Below are 22,736 nucleotides of genomic sequence, written 5' to 3' on the forward strand. Positions count from 1 at the left end.
TCTGTCTTACAAAATGATAAGGGTCCCCTTTATATAGGAGGGGGAATCCCAACATAGTACAGGTACATTTATTACAATGATATGCGGCTGGTACAACCTTTTAATGTCATGGTACAAACTGGTACTATTCTTGTAGACCTGGTCAGCTCTAACCGCGTGCCTTGGAAATTTTCCGCTTGTCCATCATAGCCACCGATTTGCACTGCCCCGAGGTCGAACATAGAGAACCCTCGGGATCGAACCTCGAGCTGTGCCTCAAGCTTTGTGGAGACGGGCTATGGAGTGTCATAGTGATCATAAAATCAGACTATCCGATTTTAGTCGTATACATTCATAAATTGATAAGGACATATTTGCTAGTCTAATCATGGTTAGAACTTTCTTTGGTTAATGTAACCTCAACCATTAATTTTAACTTATATCACGTGTCTTCCATCTAAGTAAGAATTTGGAAAAATGGGGAGGTGTTATGATAAATATCACATTATGGTGGATATCTACTCTTCTTCCATGATCTTCATCTCAAATGCTTAATGACATATTCAATGACATATTTTATATGTTCAATGACATATTTTCTTCACTTTTTATACATATATAAAGGCCTTGTAAAAGATAGGAAAATACACACAATTGAAGAAGAAATAAGAATCTCTCTTCCTCTCTTTCTATCTATATCTCTTAGTTTGTTTTGCTTGTTCTATATTGTTATTTTGGGTTATATTTTATAACACGTTATCAGCACGAGGCTCTACCATCTCAAGAAGATCTTTGAGAAAATTAAGGTATAATTTTTCTCAAATTTGTATTTTTTTAAATGTTTGATATTATGAAAAGAAAGTTCGTTGCCCTTGAAATTTCGGGCAAGAGCTATATGACATGGGTATTGGATGCTGAAATCCATTTAGATGCAATGGGTCTTGGAGACGCCATTAAAGATAAAGATAAAGCATCTACACAAGATTGTGCTAAGGCCTTGATTTTCTTGCGCCATCACCTTGATGAAGGGTTGAAAATTGAATATCTCACAGTGAAAGATCCATTTGTTTTGTGGAATGGTTTAAAGGAAAGATATGACAACTTAAAGTTGGTCACTCTTCCACAAGCACGATATGATTGGGCTCATCTTAGGCTCCAAGACTTTAAGTCTGTTTCTGAATATAATTCTGCTATGTTTAGAATTACTTCCAAATTGAAACTCTGTGGAGATAATATCAGTGACTATGATATGCTTGAAAAAACGTTTACAACGTTTCATGCTTCCAATATGGTCTTACAACAGCAGTACCGAGAGAAAGGCTTCACAAAGTACTCTCAGTTGATTTCTCTTCTACTTGTGGCTGAACGAAACAATGAATTGCTTATGAGAAATCATGAAAATCGACCCACTGGGTCTACACCATTGCCTAAAGAGGATGAGGTGTATTCCCATTATGCTAATCGTGGAAAGGGTCGTGGCCATATTCGTGGTCGTGGTCGCGGTCGTGGTCGTGGCCATGTCCAAGGAAGAAATTTTTCTGGTGTTAATCATCCTCCACCGAAAAATAACTTCCAAAAATGGAAAGGTAAAGATGAGAAGCGAAATGCAGAGGGTTCAGAAACTAAATGCTATCGTTGCGGTGGAAAAGGGCATTGGGCAAAAATTTATCGCATACCAAAACATTTGGTTGAGCTTTATCAAGCATCTATGAAGAATAAAGGCTTTGAAGCCAATCTTGTCTATGATAATGAATTTGACATCACCCACTTGGATGTGGCAGATTTTTTTGAGCACCCTGATGAAAAAAATAAACCACTTGATCGGTGATGGATCTGTGGTTAGAGATGATTGAGCAATTTAATTTTTATGCTTTTCTAGTCATAGTATGTAATGAATAAACATCTCGTAATTTTTATTGCACTCTATAATTCTTCTTATGTAGTTCTTAAGAATATTTTTATTTCCGAAATTTTATAAATTTCACAAACAATGAGTAATATCCTATTAATTAGTATTCTAGTCTCAGTGATCTTTTAACGATTTTAACTTTCCTATACATTGCTTTAATTCTCTTTAAGAAAAGGTTTACAAGCACCCTGGAATAACTTTAGTTACTTTAGTTACTTCACCCTCAATTTATTTTATGAGTATGTTCTTTTCTTACACGGATCAATTATGTTTCATACAATGTGTAGGAAAATGCAAATAATTTATACATGTAAATAAATTTGTTGTAGTTGTATTAGTCATATGTGTACTTGTATTATTTTTTGCGTAATTATTTGTATAATAATTAGAATTTGCCAGAAAATGCATTAAAGGCTACTATTGAATTATTGGTTTAACTTTATTTCTTTTCCATTTTTCTCTAAAAATACTAATATTTATTCATATACTTCTTTTGTATGTCAAACTATGGGAAGCAAATATGGATATCTTTCAAAGCAAACTTGGATCAAAGTTCAATTATAAAAATATTTGCTTAATTGATTCATGTACGACACATACAATATTCAAAGAGAAGAAATATTTCTCTCATTTAAGTATGTGTAAGGCAGATATTACTACAATTTCTGGTAGTAGTAATCTAATTGAAGGCTCTGGAAGAGCTACTATAACTCTGCCTATGAGAACAATAATTATCATTGAGAATGCAATGTTCTCCTCCAAGTCCAAGAGGAACTTGTTGAGTTTTAAAAATATCCGCAAAAATGGATTTCATATTGAGACAATAGATGAGAATAATATGGAATATCTCATCGTTACCAAGAATGTCTCTGGCCAGAAAAGAATTATTGAGAAGTTCCCATCTTTATCTTGTGGCCTGTATTGGACAAAAATTAGTGCAATTGAGGCACATTCTACCTTAAACCAAAAGGTTACTGCTTACAATACTTTTGTACTTTGGTATGATCGATTGGGCCATCCTGGATCAATTATGATTAGACGAATCATAGAAAACTCAAATGGGCATCCATTAAAGAATTTGAAAAATTCTTTTAAATAATGAGTTTTCTTGCACTTCTTGTTATCAAGGCAAGTTAATTATAAGACCATCACCAACAAAGGTTGAGATTGAGTCCCCTGCGTTTTTAGAACGTATATAAGGGAACATTTGTGGACATATTCACCCACCTAGTGGGTCGTTTAGATATTTTATGGTCTTAATAGATGCATCCTCTAAATGGTCTCATGTATGCCTATTGTCATCTCGCAACCTCGCGTTTGCAAAATTAATGGCACAAATAATCCGATTACGGGCACAATTTCCCGATAATCCAATTAAGTCTATTAGACTTGATAATGCTGCTGAGTTTTCATCCCAAGCATTTAATGATTATTGCTTATCAATTGGGATAAAAGTGGAACATCCTGTAGCTCATGTTCACACTCAAAATGGCCTTGCAGAGTCTTTAATTAAACGTGTGCAATTGATAGCAAGACCGTTACTCATGAAAACGAAGTTGCCCACTTCTGTTTGGGGTCATGCCATTTTACATGCAGCAATGCTAATTCGTCTCAGACCGACAAATTATCACAAATATTCCCCGTTGCAATTAGTTTTGGGTCATGAACCTAATATATCTCATCTAAGAATTTTTGGATGCGCTGTATATGTGCCTGTAGCACCCCCATATCACACCAAGATGGGTCCCCAAAGAAGGTTAGGAATATATGTTGGGTTTGAATCACCCTCCATTATTCGTTACCTTGAAACATTAACGGGAGATTTGTTCGCTGCTCGTTTTGCAGATTGTCGATTCGATGAGGCATTTTTCCCAAAATTAGGGGGAGAAATTAGTGAAACAAAACATGAAATTTTGTGGAAAAATACATCATTGTCTCATCTTGATCCGCGTGCATCTATTTGTGACACAGAGGTGCAAAAGATTATCCATTTGCAGAAAATAGCAAATCAAATGCCAGATGCATTTACGGATTTGAAAAGGATAACAAAATCACATATCCTTGCAGAGAATGTTCCAATCCGTATTGATGTCCCTATTGAACAATCTTCTAGTGTCATAGCTAATGAGTCAAAAGCACGCCTAAAACGTGGCAGACCATTAGGTTCTAAGGATCGAAATCCTAGAAAAAGAAAAACAAATGATCAAGATGACACTACGAAAGAGTCTCATAAAGAAATTCACGATTTAACCAATCCTGAGATTCATAAGGAAATCAATGAGCCTGAGACTCAAGAAAATAAGAAACTATCAATAAATCCAATCGATATTGAGACAAATTTGAATCGAATGGATATAGTGGCAGATTACATCTTTGCATATAATGTTGCATCTAGCATTATGCAAAAAAGTGAGGATCTTGAACCTCAATCTGTTGGAGAATGTCGACAAAGACTTGATTGGCCAAAATGGCAAGAAGCAATCCAATTAGAGTTAAGTTCACTTGCAAAACGTGAAGTTTTTGGGCCTGTAGTCCAAACACCTAATGGTGTTAAGCCTGTTGGCTACAAATGGGTCTTTGTACGCAAAAGGAATGAGAAAAATAAGGTACAAAGATATAAGGCACGCCTTGTTGCACAAGGATTTTCACAAAGGCCTGGTGTCGATTATGAAGAGACATATTCTCCTGTTATGGATGCTATAACATTCCGTTATCTCATTAGTTTTGTTGTCCATGAAAAGCTTCATATGCATTTAATGGATGTAGTTACAGCCTACCTTTACGGCTCACTTGATAATGAGATATACATGAAAATTCCCAAGGGATTTAAAATGCCTAACGCACAGAATTTAAATTCCCGGGAAACATTTTCAATCAAATTGCAAAGGTCTTTGTATGGTCTAAAGCAATCAGGAAGAATGTGGTATAACTGTCTTAGTGAGTATTTATTAAAGAAGGGTTATATAAATGATGTCATTTGTCCATGTGTTTTTATAAAGAAAACAACATTGGAATTTGTTGTACTTGCCGTATATGTTGATGACATAAACCTTATTGGAACTCCTACAGAATTCCAAAAGGCAACTGATTATTTAAAGAAGGAATTCGAGACGAAAGATCTCGGAAAGACAAAATTATGTCTCGGTTTGCAAATTGAACATTTGACAAATGGGATTTTTGTTCATCAATCTGCCTACATTAAAAAGGTATTGAAACAATTTTACATGGATGTAGCACATCCATTAAGTACTCCGATGATTGTTCGATCACTTGATGTGAATAAGGACCCGTTTCGACCTCAAGAAAAGAATGAAGAGCTTCTTGGTCCTGAAGTACCATATCTTAGTGCAATTGGTGCACTATTGTATCTTGCTAACATTACAAGGCCTGACATAACTTTTTCGGTTAATGTCTTAGCAAGATATAGCTCTGCTCCTACAAGGAGACACTGGAATGAGATCAAACACATATTGCGATATCTAAAAGGGACTACCGATATGGGCTTATTTTATGGCAATGATTACAATCCCGATCTTGTTGGTTATGTCGATGCTGGGTATTTATCTGACCCGCATAAGGCTCGATCTCAAATAGGTTATGTGTTTACATGTGGCGGCACTGCTATATCTTGGCGATCGACTAAGCAATCAATCGTGTCTACTTCTTCTAATCATGCTGAGATAATTGCTATTCATGAAGCAAGTCGAGAATGTATTTGGTTGAGGTCTATAATACATCTTATCCGAGACAAATGTGGTTTGAAGTGTGAAAAACTACCCACAATTTTGAATGAAGACAATGCAACATGCATAGCCCAATTGAAGGGAGGATTCATAAAAGGAGATAGGACAAAACACATTTCCCCAAAGTTATTTTTTACACATGATCTTCAAAAGAATGGTGATATCAATGTACAACAAATTCGTTCAAGTGATAATATGGCTGATTTGTTCACCAAATCTCTACCAACATCAACCTTCAAGAAATTGGTGTACAAATTGGGATGCGAAGACTCAAGGATGTGAGTTGATGCTCTCATCAGGGGTAGTTAATACGCGTTGTACTTTTTTTCCCTTACAAGGTTTTGTCCCACAGGGTTTTCCTTGCATGGTTTTTAACGAGGCAACCAAAAGGCGTATTTCTAAACATGTGTACTCTTTTTCCTTCACTAGGATTTTTTTTTCATAGAGTTTTTTTTCCTAATAAGGTTTTAACGAGGCACATTATCTTTGGACATCCAAGGGGGAGTGTTATGATAAATATCACATTATGGTGGATGTCTACTCTTCTTCCATGATCTTCATCTCAAATGCTTAATGATATATTCAATGACGTATTTTGTATGTTCAATGACATATTCCATGACATATTTTCTTCACTTTTTATGCCTATATAAAGGCCTTGTAATAGATAGGAAAATACACACAATTAAAGAAGAAATAAGAATCTATCTTCCTCTCTTTCTATCTATATCTCTTAGTTTGTTTTGCCTGTTCTATATTGTTATTTTGGGTTATATTTTATAACAGGAGTTTTATCTAGGCAAAATAAACACTTTTAGTACTAATCCTTAAAATTAACGGTTGGCTTCCTAAAGAAAATGTTAATATCGAAAAAGAAAAAGAAAAAGAAGAGCTTCTCTTTTGTTCTCTTCTTTGTAAAACCCCGTCAGGAGTACTAGCAGAAGTGACCACCAGTCGCCGATTGTCGGAGAGCATTCCCGGAGATCAGTGATCGATATCTGTCAAAATCATTTTTTTATTTTTTTGGTGTGCTCGGAAAACCTTCTGTTTCTACTTCAAGCATCTAAGGCTTTAATTCAATGCTCTTTCTTTTCGTTGTTCTGTTCTGAAATGTGAATGAATTTTCAATTCAATGTTGCAGGAGTTTTCGTAGGGTAAGGGAAGTTGGATATGTCAAGGTTTCGCTCGCTATTGCAAGCATCGCTGAATGCTACTAGAAGAGGTATTTCACCATTACCGACCTGATTCCTTTCTAGTTTTAGCAGATGCTTTTCATTTCTATTTCTTGTTACCAAATACTCCTAGGATTTGATGTTCGTCCATTTCGTTATCCTCTTAGTTGACACGAGACGGAATATATATTTATCCCAGCTTGTGATGCAAAAATGCAGAATCACAAGTGAAAAACTCGCAGAAAATACCAAAAGCAGTGAGAACTTCGAAATGACTAGGCTATGAACTAACGAATGAGCTAAGGGAATCTAAATTGGCAGCCAAAGAATGAGTTTAATTGATATGGATTGGTATTTATACAACAGATAGAGCAACTAAGAATCTTGATTGATATCTACAGTCAGTTACAAATGAAATCCCAGCTAACTCGTCAACACTTCTCCTTCAAATTCACCTAAGTGCCACAAAAAAACCTTATATGTGCTGCACTTAAGATACATCTTGGTTAATTGCATTCACCATATTATTTTTATGTTTAAAAAAAAAAGGCAGCTTTGACATTTAATGAGAATGCTTGAATGGGAATCCTTTTAGCAACTGACTATAGATTTGAGTCTAAACCGCTGCAAGAGGAGAGACCATTTTCATGAGAGAGGGACGAGCAAGTGACAAATTGGAGGAAAAAATATGTAGGCCGTCTGAGACTCTGAGCGGTCATTTAGGGGCCTTGTTAGCGAGCCATCATTCTTTCCTAAGTTGTCAGGGTCCAATTGAAGCGAGCAAGGGATAGAGAAATCCTCACTCGTAGATGTGAATTGAAAAGGCAAGCCCGTTTCAGACTCTGGTTGTTCAGTTATTTTAACAGGTTAATGCTTTTGGAAGTCATTTTAGTTTCAGCTAGTTAGGCCACTTTGAAATGTATGGATTTTTTCTTCAAAGTCTTTTCTTGGTTGCCTGACAGTTAAAATGGTCATGCTTTCTTTTAGTTTACCATTTCTCACAGATCAGTCAACATAAGTTGTTAAAATGGCTAGGTGATGGGTGAGAATTCCTATCACCTTTAGAAACTTAGATATCTCTCTGGATGTCCTTTCACGTGTATTGTGGAGAGACTTCTATGTATAACAGGAGTTGAATGAGGTTTAAAGATAAAAATGACTGACCTAGGAGTTTTTGACAGCATTTTGCCAATGATGTAAAAGGAAGAAGAACGGGAGCCTAGAGAACCTTTTTGAGCTGCACAACTCCTTTGACGTGCTTAGCTACAGAGATTAATTAACTTGCCTTGTCATGTTCTTGTGTTTTTCCTCCTACTTCTTGCTTCGTTAGTTCATGATGGTGTTTGTATTATCTTTTGGGGTTTGTGATGATCCCTATCTAGCTTCCTCATATTGGCTAGTAGTTGATTAGTCTTATGTTACACCGGCCATGACGTATGGGGCTGAGTTTTGGCCAGTTAAGAACTCACGTATCCAGAAGATGAAAGTAGCAGAAATGAGGATGTTGAGGTGGATGTGCGCGCACACGAGGATTGATAAGATTAGGAATCATGATATTCGGGAGAAGGTGGATGTGGTTCCCATTGATGACAAGATGCGGGAAGCGAGACTCAGATGGTTTGGGCACGTACATAGGAGAAGCCCAAATGCCCCGGTAAGGAGGTGTGAGCGGCTGGCTTTGGAAGGCACGAGAAGAGGTAGAGGGCGACTTAAGAAGTATTGGGGAGAGGTGATCAGACAGGACATAAGTGGCTTCAGATTTACGAGAAGAACATGGCCCTTGATAGGAAGCTGTGGAGGTCGAGTATTAGGGTTGTAAGTTAGGAGTTAGTTTAGTCTATTTCTACTTTGTACCTATATGAGGCTAGTCTGATAGGATTTTTGTCTTAGACAACTAGTGGTTAATGTTGTGTTCTCATTACTCTTTCGTTTTTCATAATGCGGGGTCTATTTACCGGCTATTGCTTTTCATCTATTTTCTGGTCTCTGTTGATGGTACTTGTATATTGTCTATTTTCGTTTTCTTGAGCCGAGGGTCTTTCGGAAACAACCTCTTTATTCCCTTGGGGTAGGTGTAAGGTTTGCGTACTCACTACCCTCCTCAGACCCCCACTAGTGGGAGTGAGATTTTACTGGGTCGTTGTTGTTGTTGTTATTGTTGATCAGTCTTATGCTAAGTATGTAACGATGTATCTTTCTTGAATCAGCATGTCAGAAAACTGGTGCTCTTTCTTTATTACTTCTGTTTCTATCAATTATAGTAACTTTCAGTTGGTAATAACTTTCTTCACTTGTAGCACTCACGTGGAACATTGAAGACCTAGTTCCACCAAGTGAAAGATACATTTTCAACTTTAATTCAAAGGATGAGCTCAAGAAATGGCATTTATACTCAGATTCAGAATATGGAGGTATCCAAACCTAATATACTTCCCTTGCATGTTAGTACCAGTACTTGGTAATAGCTGAGCAGAGCTTTTTTTGGGTATTATTCCAATCTGTTGAATTAGTGGAATTAGTTTTCCTGATTACTCTCCTTCAATTGTAGCTTTCATGGCCTTATGTTGCATAGGGTTTTTTCTCAGCTCTACAGAACATATTGTTCTTTTCTTTTCTTTTTTTGATGGGTTACAGAACATATTGTTCCATTTTCTTGAATATCTTATTACGAAGCCTGTGTTGCTTGGTTTTACCCAATATGATAGTCTTTCATATCAGCATTTATCACGTGAGGCACTCATAATTTTATATTAGTTTTATTGTACATCAAAATGATTGTATTTAAGGAGAGTGCCTAAGAAATGGACCAGTTACAAAATCAAGCAATGACTACAGTCTCCAAGAATCAAGCTACCATATAGACACTGAGGAATTTCTTCCTTTGACCAAATGTTTACTGAAATTAAAAATTGAGTTAGTGACTAATAAATATCCTGATGATAATATGTCAGGTCTATCCTCAGCAGCTTTGGAGATTAAGGATACTGGAAATGGATCAACAAATGTTGGTAAATTATTTTAACCGCGCATAATGTCTTCTTTGTTTCCTTTTTGTTCTTCCTTTTTTGGTATTTGGTTATTTGTTTGGTCTAGTGAAACAATGTAGAGATAAAATGCTGTTGGAGTTTCTTTTTCCCTTTTAATTGTTCATAATCACTTATAAAATCCTTAGGGTTTTTTTCTCTCACTTTATCTTTAGGTTACTTTTCTGCATGTGCTCTTTAAATGCCTTCAAAAGCTGTATAGTTCTTTGGTAGATTTTTTTTTCCTGAAAACATAACAGACAATTAGTTTTACAGTTCAAATAGGAGTTAATTTTTAGCAAAGAAATGTATGGGATAGGCGCATGTTACGAGTTCGAACCTTGTTGCAGACACAAGTCTAGTATTTAAGTGGAGAAGGGTAGAGGGAGGGACCCTCCCCCTCCGCCCAAGTTTCGAACCGTGTGCCTTTGGCCCTTGGAGATTATCAATTATCAAAGAAAAAAAGTATATTAGTTTAGTAGTTAGAGCATAGCATTTTATGTATTGGTTAGGCGCACGTCACGAGTTTGAACCTTGCCGTAGACAAAATCCTTTACATTTAAGTAGAGAACGGTAGAGGGCGGGCTCATTATCTATTGAGTTTGAAACTGTGCGCCTCTGGCCGTCAGAGATTTTTCGGTTATAAACAACAAAATATATATGTAAAGCTAGATATATAATAAAATGGAAAAAAAATTATTTGGACAGATAATTGAAAAAATATAATTGTGTGAAATATATGAAGTAAAAATCATGTCAACCAAGTTAAAAAGCATTTTAAATTTTTGATTAGATGTAAAGATGAGCTTTAGATTTCTTTAGTGATTATTGTTTTCATTAAAATTTCTATTTTTTTTCCTAAATGCTAAAAAAATCATTCTGAACATTTGTGTTAAATTTATATATTGAATTGCCAATTGTATTTGTTGTCTATTTATTGCACATTTGCACTGACAAAGCTCAAGAAGTGCATGTCACTGTTTTGATGCTTCTACTTATTAAGTGCCACCTAAGCGAGGATAAGTGTCCAACCTTAGTCTCCGCTAGCTTCAGGGCGTAAATGAGCCTTTAACAATATTGGTTCGAGATAGTGAGTGTAGTAAATTCTCACTAGATAGGAAAGGCAAATCAAACGGTTAATTACGGAGCCCTATAGTGGCATTTGTCTAAGTGCAAAAACTGCTAGTTGTATGCAATACTGCTCTCAAACCATCAACTTAAAAATTAATTGGACTCTATACCACAATAAAATGGTCACAACCATCTGAGCCTTGAAAAAAAAAACTATCTGAGCCTTTTTGATGAATGGAGGTGATGTTTAGCCAAAAGAGCGATGCAACTATTAGAGTTTTTACAATCTCAAGTTCCTCACAGGAAAGAATTATGGATGCATTGCCAGCTATGCTAAAGTTAAAGTAAGCAGATGAGCATTTTGAAGTTTCTGTCTTAGTAAGCTAAAGTCTAGAAACTTTATCTTAGATTTAATCAAGGTATTGAGACATAGTGACTTCTCTACATGTCTGAATTTCTTTTGGTTAATTTCTATGTCAAAACGTATATAATTTGATTGTGTACCACCACCTGGGGGACTTTAAACATTAAGCTTTAATTGCTCCTACGATACTGAAAGTATTTGATGCTTAGCTTGTTGGGATGACAATGTTGCATTTTGCGTTGCTGTCTTTTTATGCCAATTCATCTGCTTGGAAGAAGATTGGCTTAATTCTCTTGCTGAAATTGCTAGGGTGTGCAATGAACTAACTGATGGAAAATATTTAAAGCATGATATTTCTATTTCTACCTGTACTCGCAGAGCATGTCACGACCCAAGCCCAAGGCACGTATTGTCCGCTTTGGTCTTAGGCCCGTACGGATTTGTCTTTTCGGGCTACGCCACATCGAGCCCCAAAAGCGCGCGTACCGTGTGAACTTGTGTCATGCTTTAGAAAGCTCCACTTTCCTATCCCATTTCGATGTGGGATTCGCCTAGGGTGACATGTGCACTCCTTTTTTAAAAGCTTCCAACCTAGACCCGCCCTCCGTCATGGGAATCACATTCATCCCCCCCTCCTCCAGAACTCAACGTCCTCGCTGAGGTTTGCCCCACTATCGCACTGAAGGAGACTCGGCTCCTAAGTTGCGCACTCTTTGATTTTGGTGTCGTCCCCGTCACGATTACGAGACGGGGACGAGAACAGGAGTGGGATATGTTCCGGATTCGATCAACCGACTTTGGGCACTTTGACCGGAGTCTATTGACAAATTTGGGAGAAAAATTGAGATTTTGATTTCTCAAAATCAAAAATAAAACAGATTTAGGAGAGTGAAAGAATAATGTCCATCTTGGAGAATGAAAGATTGAATTCTACAATATTCATGAAAGTTTTTCACATAATATCTCTCAAAATTTACAATATTTTTATAGCTCTATTTTTTATTAGCAGAATCCCCGCACCTGTATACATATCCGGATCTGCACCCTCGAATCTTAAAATTTAGATTTTGCCGAATCCGATACTCGGATCCGTCCCCGTACCGGATACCCACACCCGAGTCCGAGCAACTTAGCTCGGCTCTGATACCATATTTGTCACGACCCAAGTCCATGGCACGTATTGCTTGCTTCGGGACTAGGGCCGCACGGATTTGTCTCTTCGGGCTATGCCATATCGAGCCCCAAAAGCGCGCATACTATGTTAACTTGTGTCATGCCTTATAAAGCTCTTCACCTTCTTCCCCCATCCGAGGTGGGATTCGCCTAAGGTGACATGTGCAGCCCTTCTTCAGAAGCTTGCCAGCCTAGAAGTCTACTAGTCTTGCTCGACTTGCGCTCTTCAGCTCGCCCTCCGCAGAGCATACCAGTCCCAAGTCCCCGATAAGGAAAGAGCATTGTAATGAGTAGCAACCAATGTAAAAATAATCAAATTCCAAGGGTTCTTATAGCCTATCCAACTTTATGGTCGAGAAAAATTAATTGATTTATCTCATCTATATGCAGCTGTCACTATAATTGGAGTAGCATTGTCCGGGGTCTTAGGTGTGTATATGGAGAAAGCCATTGACCTCTGTGACTTCCGCTGAACCTACAATTCAGCTAAATCATTTCTTTTTTCTGCCACACCTATGTCTCTTCTTCAACCTTTTTTCTATTGTAGTCAATTTTTTTGATAATAATTCTGAAATTATATCAAAAGATGTTACTATAATAGTGTTACTTTTCTTGAGGTTCACATTTCGAACATCGAATATATATAGGTTTTTGGTGTTTCTGGCAGGTGTTTTCTCCGGAAACCTCTCTTTGGATGTCATGGAAGGATCAAAGTGGAATATGACTCGAAGTGGCTTTTGTGGAATGCGATCTAAAAAGGTGAATGCTACTTAACCATCCAAATAAATGCTTTCTGAACTCCTGTTTTTGCTGTTTGATAATGAAAAGTAACAGATGCAAGATGAGATATTGAAGAAAGAGATGAGAAAACCCTAGAACACCGAGAGAATAGAGAGGGAGAATGAGAGGACTTTTCGGAAAACCAAACTGAGAAAATAAAAACTGTTTATATTTACATCAGAAAATAAAAAATACATGGGAACTGAAAAACAAAGTAGATAAATAATGGGTGGGTTCAGCATCTCGATCAACTTGAGCCATCTGCACATCTTGTACTTGGGTCGTCTCTAACAGTTAATCATACGTTATCTTTGTTTCCTTTGTGATTGTGATAGGTCTTCTAATCAAAAGTGCTTTGTTCACTTTAATTTGCTCAAATCAATAGATTGTGGTTGTCAGTCCCATGCGATGATATGTAGAAATGAAACCTTTGTTATTTTCTTTAATTGGCTCTATCAAAAGAGCGATTAGTGTTTCTCATAGATCAGGCACTACCGGTGAAACTTCACAAAATCCCCTTGCCTTAATGCCATTAGTATAATTCACATATCATTTTGAATGTGCCTAGACAATATATAATATTACTAAAAGGGCAGCCCGGTGCACTAAGCTCCCGCTATGCGCGGGGTCCGGGGAAGGGCCGGACCACAAGGGTCTATCGTCGCAGCCTTACCCTGCATTTCTGCAAGAGGTTGTTTCCACGGCTCGAACCCGTGACCTCCTGGTCACATGGCAGCAACTTTACAAGGCTCCCCTTCAAATAATATAATATTACTAGATAGAGGAAATGGTCTGTTGTCTGTCAGTGGCTTCTCCATCTGATTTCTTTTTCCTGCAGTTTGATGGCTTCATTGATTTGGATGGATATGACACGATAGCTCTTAAACTTAAAGGAGATGGAAGATGTTATATTTCTACTGTAAGTTCTGTCTTGTCTGTAGTTGGTGATTTTTTAAGCACATCTATATTTTGATGCTTTCATGCTTGGGATGTCCATGTTTTCATTGAGCTGCTGGTATTCGTATGTAGGGCTGCTCGGTGGGCCGGGCCTGAACCGGACCGGGCCCGCGGTCCTAACGGGCCTGGTGGGCCGGTCCTGGGTGGGCCGGTCTTGGTGGGCCTCCTGAGCCCGTCACGGGCTGGTCTTCATGGTTGAGCCCACGAGCCCGGGACCGGCAGGCGGGCCTGGGCCGGTCCTGGCGGGCCCAACGGCTATTTTTCAAAAAAAAAAAAAAAAAAATCTCCAACGGCCATATTTAAAATCTAGCCGTTTGGGCTGAAAATATGACCGTTTTTTAAGTTAAAAAAATGGCCATTTGGCCCCCAAACTTTATATAATTACACTTTTCCCCATTTCTCAACTATAAATACCCCCTCATTCTTTCATTTTTATTCACCAATTCATCAATATCTCTCAATATCTCTCTTTTCCTTCTAATGGTGGTATTAGTACCTTGTTGTGCTCATTCCATTGGGGGAAGGATGACTAAGAAAGATATGTCATTTTTTGGTAATAAAATTTATTGCTTCTACCCATGAGCTTCTTTTCGCAATATTTCTTTGTCTATACTTAGAATTATTTATAAGCTACAATATATACATAATATACAATATATATACTACAAGAAAATATATAAGAGAATATATATACATAAGATACAATATAATATACTACAAGAAAATATATTATGCGAAAATATATACATAATATACAATATATATACTACAAGACAATATATTATGCGAATATATATACATAATATACAATATATATACTAAAAGAAAATATATTATGCGAATATATATACATAAGATACAATATATATACTACAAGAAAATATATAAGAGAATATATATACATAAGCTACAATATATACATAATATACAATATATATACTACAAGAAAATATATTTATAAGCTACAATATATACATAAGATACAATATATATACTACAAGAAAATATATAAGAGAATATATATACATAAGATACAATATAATATACTACAAGAAAATATATTATGCTACAATATATACATAATATACAATATATATACTACAAGAAAATATATTATGCGAATATATATACATAAGATACAATATATATACTATAAGAAAATATATAAGAGAATATATATACATAAGATACAATATAATATACTAAAAGAAAATATATTATGCTACAATATATACATAATATACAATATATATACTACAAGAAAATATATTATGCGAACATATATACATAAGATACAATATATATACTACAAGAAAATATATTATGCGAATATATATACATAAGATACAATACATATACTAAAAGAAAATATATAAGAGAATATATATACATAAGATACAATATAATATACTACAAGAAAATATATTATGCATGACAATTTAGTGTTTTACTATTGTTTTGTTATTTTCTTTTTCGTCAAGCACTTTAATAATTAGATATACATATATACTACATATATATTTTTAATATAGCCATGATACTACAAGAAATTGTCTTTAAAAAAAAAAAAAAAGCCCGCTAGGCCCGCGAAGCCCACGAACCCGGCACGTTAAGCACAGGACCATGTGGGCTTAGGCCCGTCACGGGCCGGTTCCACCCATTGAGCCCACAAAGACCGGGACCGCCAGGCCCGGGACCGCCAGAGCCCGGGACCACGAAGCCCGGGACCGCGAGGCCCGGCCCGTTAGGCCCACTAAGGCCCGGGCCCGGGACAAAATACAGCATTATTCGTATGTGGATGAACTGTGGAATAATCTTATCTCACTCAAATCTAACTGCAGATATACACAGAGAATTGGGTCAATACTCCTGGACAAGATGAAGATAATTCATGGCAAGCATTCATTTTTGTGCCAAAAGAAAACTGGTATATTGCAAAAGTAAGTTCTTCATTTCTTTCATCCTTTTAGCTATATCTCATTGCAGAAGGTTAAATTAAAATACTTGTTCACTTTGTGGAAAGAGAATGACATATTGACATGTAGATTGCTTTATTGGCTGTGCAGATCCCACTTACTCGTTATGTACCTACTTGGAGAGGGAACATGATAAATGCAAAGTTGGAGATGAATCCAGCTCGAATTCTTGGCATGTCTCTATCTGTCAACGCAGAAGGTGGAGTTCCAGGTGCGAAGTCTGGGCCTGGTAATTTCCAAGTGGAAGTTGATTGGATCAAAGCCTTGCGGATGCAGTAAGCAAAAGTGGAACATCTTAAAGAATTATTAAAGTAGGCTGGGATGTTTGGGGCATCCACGCTCACCAGTTGAGCAAGATTGTGGAAATGCCATTCAGAGATGGAGAAGATACAGGTTCTTTTTCTATGTACCTCGGAGGAAAAGAGAGAATTGAGCTGAGGAAAGGAGTGAAACCTTAAGATGCAGTGACTACAGGCTCCACACACCCAATTCAAATTATCAGATTTTTCTCTTGTAATAAATGGGGCTCTTCAATTTTTCTCTAGGCTATCAACTAATATGTTTAATAATTATATCCTTGTCTGTTACAAGGTTTGGCAATCAAATATTTCAACAATGGGCTTGGAATCGGTTGTACTGTTACAAGATTTAATTTCAATTTACAATGTTAACTACCAAAGCAAATTCCTATTAGCATAACAATGATATCTACGATTCAAAATCATGTCAGCCTAAAGAGACATACCTTATGTCAAGATAGACACCAAATCTGTCAATTTCATAGCTAAATCAGCATGTCTTCTCAATACCATATGATTTTTATCAGAAAAAATGCACAGTTAAAAATGACGGCTGTGGGATTTGAACCCACGCCCTTTCGGACCAGAGCCTAAATCTGGCGCCTTAGACCACTCGGCCAAACCGTCATATGGTAAACTGGACTCCCTAAATATCTTCCATTCTGAGATAAAACCGAGAAACCTAATCAGTTCTGTTTATCGGATAAATTGGGTAAATATTTATATTTAACGGTTTGTCTTATCGGTTAGCAATTTGTAAATGTACTATCCGTTAGCCACCCAGTAAAATATTGGACGGATTGGTATCGAATTAGCGATTTATCGGCTAATCAAATAGACAATAAAAATTACATAAATAAGTAAGACATTAAACAATAGATAGACGATCCAATCACAATCACAATCACACTCCAGTACGCTAATGATGCTCTCATTGTTAATGATAGTTTCTTCTTCTTTAATTCTTATACAATAAGCAAGCTAAAATATAAATAGAGGATCCTTAACCACTAATAAAATTCAGTTAACATAAATTCTGGATATAGATTTGCTTCAATTACCAAGCTAAATGATTTATTTGAGCAGAAAGATATCAAACTATCCAGATCCGCATACTCCTACCCCCAAAACAAGTCATAATGACGTTGAAGCTCAAGCTGCTAAGAAGTTGCTTCATAATGGGTAAAAATATAAATATAATAATTTTTAAAAGGTTAACGGTTTATTTGATAAGAAAATTAAGTAATCCGCTCGATAAATCATTAATTATAAAATTTTAATATATTCAACAACCATTAATCTAATAATTCGATATTAATAAGTCATTAAGTCATTATTGTAGTTCAGTTAATAAATACGATTCGATTTTGAACGGTGTTGATCAGTTTGACCATAATAAGTAATTGTGTGACAATATTGTCAAGTCAAACCAAAAGAAGTTCGGTGATATGTATACTAACTTATATACGCGTCTCGTCTTCATAGCATCATTTTGGTTTAAAATCATGGACTCAAATTGATTCCTAAAAGTGATGTACGATGACTACACTATGTAATAATCACATGCGCAACAGCGCAAGAACTTGAATAATGAACTTATTTATTTAGAGGCCGTTTGCTAGTTGGTCAGGATAAAAGTTATTCATGTATTGGGGCGATATAACTTATACAATGTTTGGTAGCCATTAGCTATTTTGTACAAAATTTAGCATAATTAATATATCATGTTTGGTTGTTATTTTACAATTCTACATAAATAATACATGTATAAGTTATGAGTCAATCCGTGTATTATTTTATAAGGAATAGAAGATGGAATAACTAATACATGCATTAGTAATACATGGATAAAATATTGAAATAGCAAATTTACCCCTATCACTTTACACATAAAGGCTTCCTTCAATAGATTGATCTGTATCAAACTTTTCGGAGAGCAAGCATGTAGATATTGATGCATCACTGCTGGGCTCTTCCTCTTCTCAATCTATTATTAAAGACAAAATCAATAAATAAGTATTTTACTTTGAAATTTATATAATGTATATCAATTTCTAATATAACAAACCAAATATTCAAAAAAACAATCCTCACGTAATCAATTCATGTATAACTAATACTTGCATTACTTGTTCTTGCATAACTAATATATGTATATCTAATACCTGCATAACTCTAACCAATAACTAAACGACCACTAAGAGTTCTCGAAGTGTCCAACATAGTATAAAGTGGTAAATGAACAATAAAGTAGACAAGGGTGAAGCTAGCCTATTAGGTACATGTTCAATCGAACTAAATAACTTTTGCTTAGACTTTGTATTTATATTAGAAAATTTATTAAATATGTATAATATTTAATTGTGAATTCAGTAATTAAGACGAACTATGAGTGTTGCGACAAATTTAGAACCCATAAATATTAAATCTTGATTTCGTCTTAGAAACGAATGCAATTATTTCTTTTTTAAGATCTTAATAACTAAAGATTCTATTGATATTTGTATACCCCAGAATTAGAGTAGCAATTGTGCTTCCTAAAAGTTTCAAAAGTGTTTTTTGAAGAAAAAAACGTTATTTTTTCTGCGATTATTCACAAGCACTTATTTTTTTCCTAAAATTTTGATCAAACACCTCAAGTTTCTAAATAGGTACTTTTTTATTTAATAAAAAAGGTGTTTTTTTTAATTTCCGATAAGCTTGGCCAAATATGCTATTAGTTGTACGAAGATTCAGAGTGAAAATAGCACGGACTAGCCAGTTTTGGGACTGGTCATTAAAAATAGTCAGCGTAGTTAGTGAAAAATAGCCACTATTTTGCCGCAACACGGGAAGTTCCAGCATAATGTGCTGGAGATCGATGCACCTGTATAGGAACTTCCAGCAAATTTCCAGTACATACACATGTGCACCAATCTCTAGTATATTATGCTGGAACTTTCTGTGTTGCGGTAAAATAGTGGTTATTTTTCACTAACTTTACAAATGTTGGCTATTTTTGAATGACCAATCCGAAAACTGGTTAGCCCGTGCTATTTATACGAGTTGTGTTCCTAGTGTCATGTCCAGTAGCCCATCGTAAAAATTGCACGGGGCGCCCTATTTGGTCGCCCCCATTTAACTTATACCCATTTTTTTAAAAACTTTTAACTTGTACCCACTTTTTAAATAACTTCAGCCCCCTTTCTCCTCCTCCTTCCCCTTTCTCCTCCTCCTTCTAACTTTTACCTTTTATGTACTACGTATTTATTTTTGGTGCTCAGCACACATTAAAACAATTTATGTTTGCTTTAAATGTACATCTGTATTCTGTAATATAATACCTTTGAAGTTGTTGTTCTACTCATAATAAGAATTTATGCTGAATACGCTTGTATATTGATAGTTCTTTATCTTTATCAGGTAGGTTTTAGAAGGGAACTTATTTAAAATAAAATTTGAATTCAAGAGTATTAATAATTCAGTAAGCAAAAAATAACTGGAGTTTAAAATTACAAAACGAAAGACAAAAAAGCAGAAGCTGAAGAAGAAAGAAAAGAACTGGAACACACAAACACTAAAAAGAAAAGAGAACTAAAATAATTCAGCTCTAGAGCTGAAGTTCGACAGTTACAAAACAAAAACTTCAGCTCTAGACCTGAAGTTATTTAGTTCTCTTTTCTTTCTAGTTGATCAACCGCGAAACACCAAAAACAGTAGTGATTGCTTTCCCAGTTACAACACAAAAACTTCAGCTCTAGAGCTGAAGCTTACAAACAAAAACTTCAGCTCTAGAGGTGAAGTTTACAAACAAAAGCTTCAGCTCTAGAGCTGAAGTTCGATAGTTACAAAACAAAACTTCAGCTCTAGAGCTGAACTTCAGGCTCGGCTACTAGAATGCTGAAGTTTTGTGTGCCTTTGCTACTTCAGTCCCGTATGCGAAAAAGTGGGTACGTTTGCAATTTTTTTTACAAAGCGAGCACAAATTAAAACGTTACACAAAAAGCGGGTATAGATGCAAATGCCCCTGGCCCATCCATCATTGGGCCATACTTACCTTCGGCCTTTGGCCCATCCAATAAGTACACCTCCCTACAGGCAATCCATACAGCAGACCCATTTTCCATTTACAATCACAACACTCTCAAGCACAGAGCACTGAAAAAAAACCTAACTCGGAGAAAATGAGGCAATTCGATCCGTGGCCGGTCTTCTTCCGCCGTGAATGGAGCCGTAACTGGCCATTCCTCGTCGGCTTCGCCGTCACCGGCGCTATCATCACCAAGCTCTCCCTCGGTTTCACAGGTGAGCACCTACTGTATTACCATTAATTTATACATATATGTTTCAATCTCTATTTTTTTTATTAATGGAATCTGATTCTGATCTACGTAATGGCTGATTTTGCAGAGGAGGATAGGAAGAACTCTAAATTTGCGATGAGGCACAAGAAGTAAGTGTATTAATATCTTGAGATTTGATTTTGTAGATCTAGGACATTGACTGTTGGATTATGAATCGACGAGTGGTCTATTACGATTGACTTGCTTGGCAGCTTCGTTAAATCATAGTACTTATTTTTTTGTTTTTAGTATCTTCGTTAATTGAATGGTCAACGTTCTTTGCTTTATGGGCTTCTTAGTTTCTGTAGTAGCCCTAATTTGCTAGACGTAGTCTGGGATTAAGCCTTTGTTCATATCATTTCTAGTAAACAGGGTTTTGTGTTCGATGGGTGGGAGGAAACAGAAGATGAAATGTTTATGGTGCTTAGAGTAGAGTTGTGTTTTAATAGGAATGTTTTAAAAATGTGCTTCTATAGAAAAGGCTTGTGACTTGTTAGGTTTGTGAGCTTGTCACCGTATGACAAGAAAACAGAGATAAATACTAGAGTGTGATCCTGGGTTTGAGGTGTAGGATTATTTAGTGGACTGTGACTTAATTCCTTCAGGATAGTAGAAAAGAATAAATAGGAAAAGTAATGATATTCTGGTATCTAGAAATGAAAGTTTTGAAGGAAGTTGTAGAAAGTTGGGGGATATGTTGGGATAATAGAGAGGAGGCTATAGAACTGATGTTAAGTATTGAATGAGGGTAGTGGTCTGAGTAGCAGAAAATTTTCCGGTTAAAAAAAGGAGGTACCATGCATTCAGGATTCAGGAATATGACTGAATGGGTAATACAATTGATGAATTGATTTAGCTGTTAATATTATTAATCAATTTTTCAAGGGCTTAAACCACTCCGAGAGATCGGGTGGATTGTATAACTACCTCTTCTCCCTTCTTGTACACGCTGTGCAAACTGTTACACTAATGTTTCTTTGAACCTCATCTGATATTTGATGTGTACTGTAGTGTTGCTTGTACCATTTCTTTCTCCTTGGATTGTTTTCTCAGGGAATAGGCGTAAAGAGTTATTTGGTGATGTTACAGACATCTTTCAGTAATTGGAAATTATGATTTTATGTTTGCTAAAATGACCTTATTAAGGGATAGTGTTGCTGTTGTTAAGGTCTGAACCAATCTGGATACATTAAAGAATATTCTTCTTTTCAATATTTTGGACATGAAAGAATTGTTCTGTTAACAGTAGATTGGGAGGGGAATAATTCCTAGTGGATATTATGGGGTGTTGCATCATCACCAATTATTATTCTACTCTCTTCCTAATTTGTGAAAGAAATTGCATTCACCTCATTTAAGTTCCTGTATAAGATACTAGTAGAGTTGCTAGGTGGCATTGAAGTCAGTTCTATCCGTTCGCATGGGTTTTGTTTTTGAAGTCATTTGTCTACTCATATTTGCTTGTGAAGTCACTAAAATCTAATTTGTTATTTCTTCTTTCTTGCAGTTGATTCTGTATATGCTCAGTCTTCTTCTGATGGAGGCTACGTTGCCAGAGAGAGCCCTTTTTCTTTCTGTTTACTTCCTTTTCTAGACTGTCAAAGATAAATTTATGTTGCATAAAATGCCTCATGTTGGATAAACTTTGAGAGCTGTCTATTAACTGAAACCCGTGTTTGTTTGCTGGTCCTGCTTATCTTGCATTAATTTTTAGCTGGCTCCTCAAGTGTACGATTTACCTGTGTTTTGAAACTTTCTGAATGTTTCGTGCCTAATAAAGATGTCTTTTTTCTATGTATCCCAGTATTATAGCCACCCATACCGCTGTTGCTCATTCATGATTTTTCTGTCAATGGTTTAATCGAGTGCCAGGACAAGTTAGGCAAGTTTGAGTTACCATCTGCTTTTGTTGTTGCTTCGCAGACCTCCATGTCATCAATGGGTACAATTAATTTAATGATCTCAAAC

General features: G+C 36.1%; 3 protein-coding genes and 1 non-coding gene across 4 annotated transcripts; 3 read left to right on the forward strand and 1 right to left on the reverse strand.

Moving 5' to 3' along the window:
• The first annotated feature begins 874 nt into the window (after positions 1-874).
• Positions 875-1,807, forward strand: LOC138889897 (uncharacterized). The gene is made up of 2 exons (XM_070173240.1): positions 875-1,086; positions 1,180-1,807. The coding sequence occupies exons 1-2, from the start codon at positions 875-877 to the stop codon at positions 1,805-1,807; spliced, it is 840 nt and encodes a 279-aa protein (XP_070029341.1).
• A 4,674-nt stretch (positions 1,808-6,481) lies between these two features.
• Positions 6,482-16,868, forward strand: LOC104221241 (probable complex I intermediate-associated protein 30). Its single transcript, XM_009772260.2, has 8 exons — positions 6,482-6,657; positions 6,773-6,853; positions 9,101-9,214; positions 9,755-9,811; positions 13,102-13,193; positions 14,053-14,133; positions 16,013-16,111; positions 16,238-16,868. Exons 2-8 carry the CDS (start codon positions 6,802-6,804, stop codon positions 16,424-16,426), a joined length of 684 nt encoding a protein of 227 aa, XP_009770562.1. The 5' UTR covers positions 6,482-6,657; positions 6,773-6,801; the 3' UTR covers positions 16,427-16,868.
• A 125-nt stretch (positions 16,869-16,993) lies between these two features.
• On the reverse strand, positions 16,994-17,073 carry TRNAL-UAG (transfer RNA leucine (anticodon UAG)). Its single transcript has one exon. It is a non-coding gene; the product is annotated as a tRNA-Leu (tRNA).
• Positions 17,074-20,527: 3,454 nt separating this feature from the next.
• Positions 20,528-20,882, forward strand: LOC104221240 (ATP synthase small subunit 6, mitochondrial). Its single transcript, XM_009772259.2, has 2 exons — positions 20,528-20,730; positions 20,836-20,882. The coding sequence occupies exons 1-2, from the start codon at positions 20,610-20,612 to the stop codon at positions 20,880-20,882; spliced, it is 168 nt and encodes a 55-aa protein (XP_009770561.1). The 5' UTR covers positions 20,528-20,609.
• Positions 20,883-22,736: the final 1,854 nt, after the last annotated feature.

This window comes from Nicotiana sylvestris, chromosome 4, assembly GCF_000393655.2.
Source record: "Nicotiana sylvestris chromosome 4, ASM39365v2, whole genome shotgun sequence".
Taxonomy (NCBI): domain Eukaryota; kingdom Viridiplantae; phylum Streptophyta; class Magnoliopsida; order Solanales; family Solanaceae; genus Nicotiana; species Nicotiana sylvestris.

Bases quoted from the DNA above. Each gene is read 5' to 3' on its own strand.
- LOC138889897 (XM_070173240.1), top strand. From the start codon at position 875: ATGACATGGGTATTGGATGCTGAAATCCATTTAGATGCAATGGGTCTT. The intron at 1,087-1,179 runs GTTGGTCACTCT...TGCTATGTTTAG, and splicing joins GAAAGATATGACAACTTAAA to AATTACTTCCAAATTGAAAC.
- LOC104221241 (XM_009772260.2), top strand. From the start codon at position 6,802: ATGTCAAGGTTTCGCTCGCTATTGCAAGCATCGCTGAATGCTACTAGA. The intron at 9,215-9,754 runs GTATCCAAACCT...ATAATATGTCAG, and splicing joins CTCAGATTCAGAATATGGAG to GTCTATCCTCAGCAGCTTTG. The intron at 16,112-16,237 runs GTAAGTTCTTCA...TTGGCTGTGCAG, and splicing joins AAAACTGGTATATTGCAAAA to ATCCCACTTACTCGTTATGT.
- LOC104221240 (XM_009772259.2), top strand. From the start codon at position 20,610: ATGAGGCAATTCGATCCGTGGCCGGTCTTCTTCCGCCGTGAATGGAGC. The intron at 20,731-20,835 runs GTGAGCACCTAC...CTGATTTTGCAG, and splicing joins GCTCTCCCTCGGTTTCACAG to AGGAGGATAGGAAGAACTCT.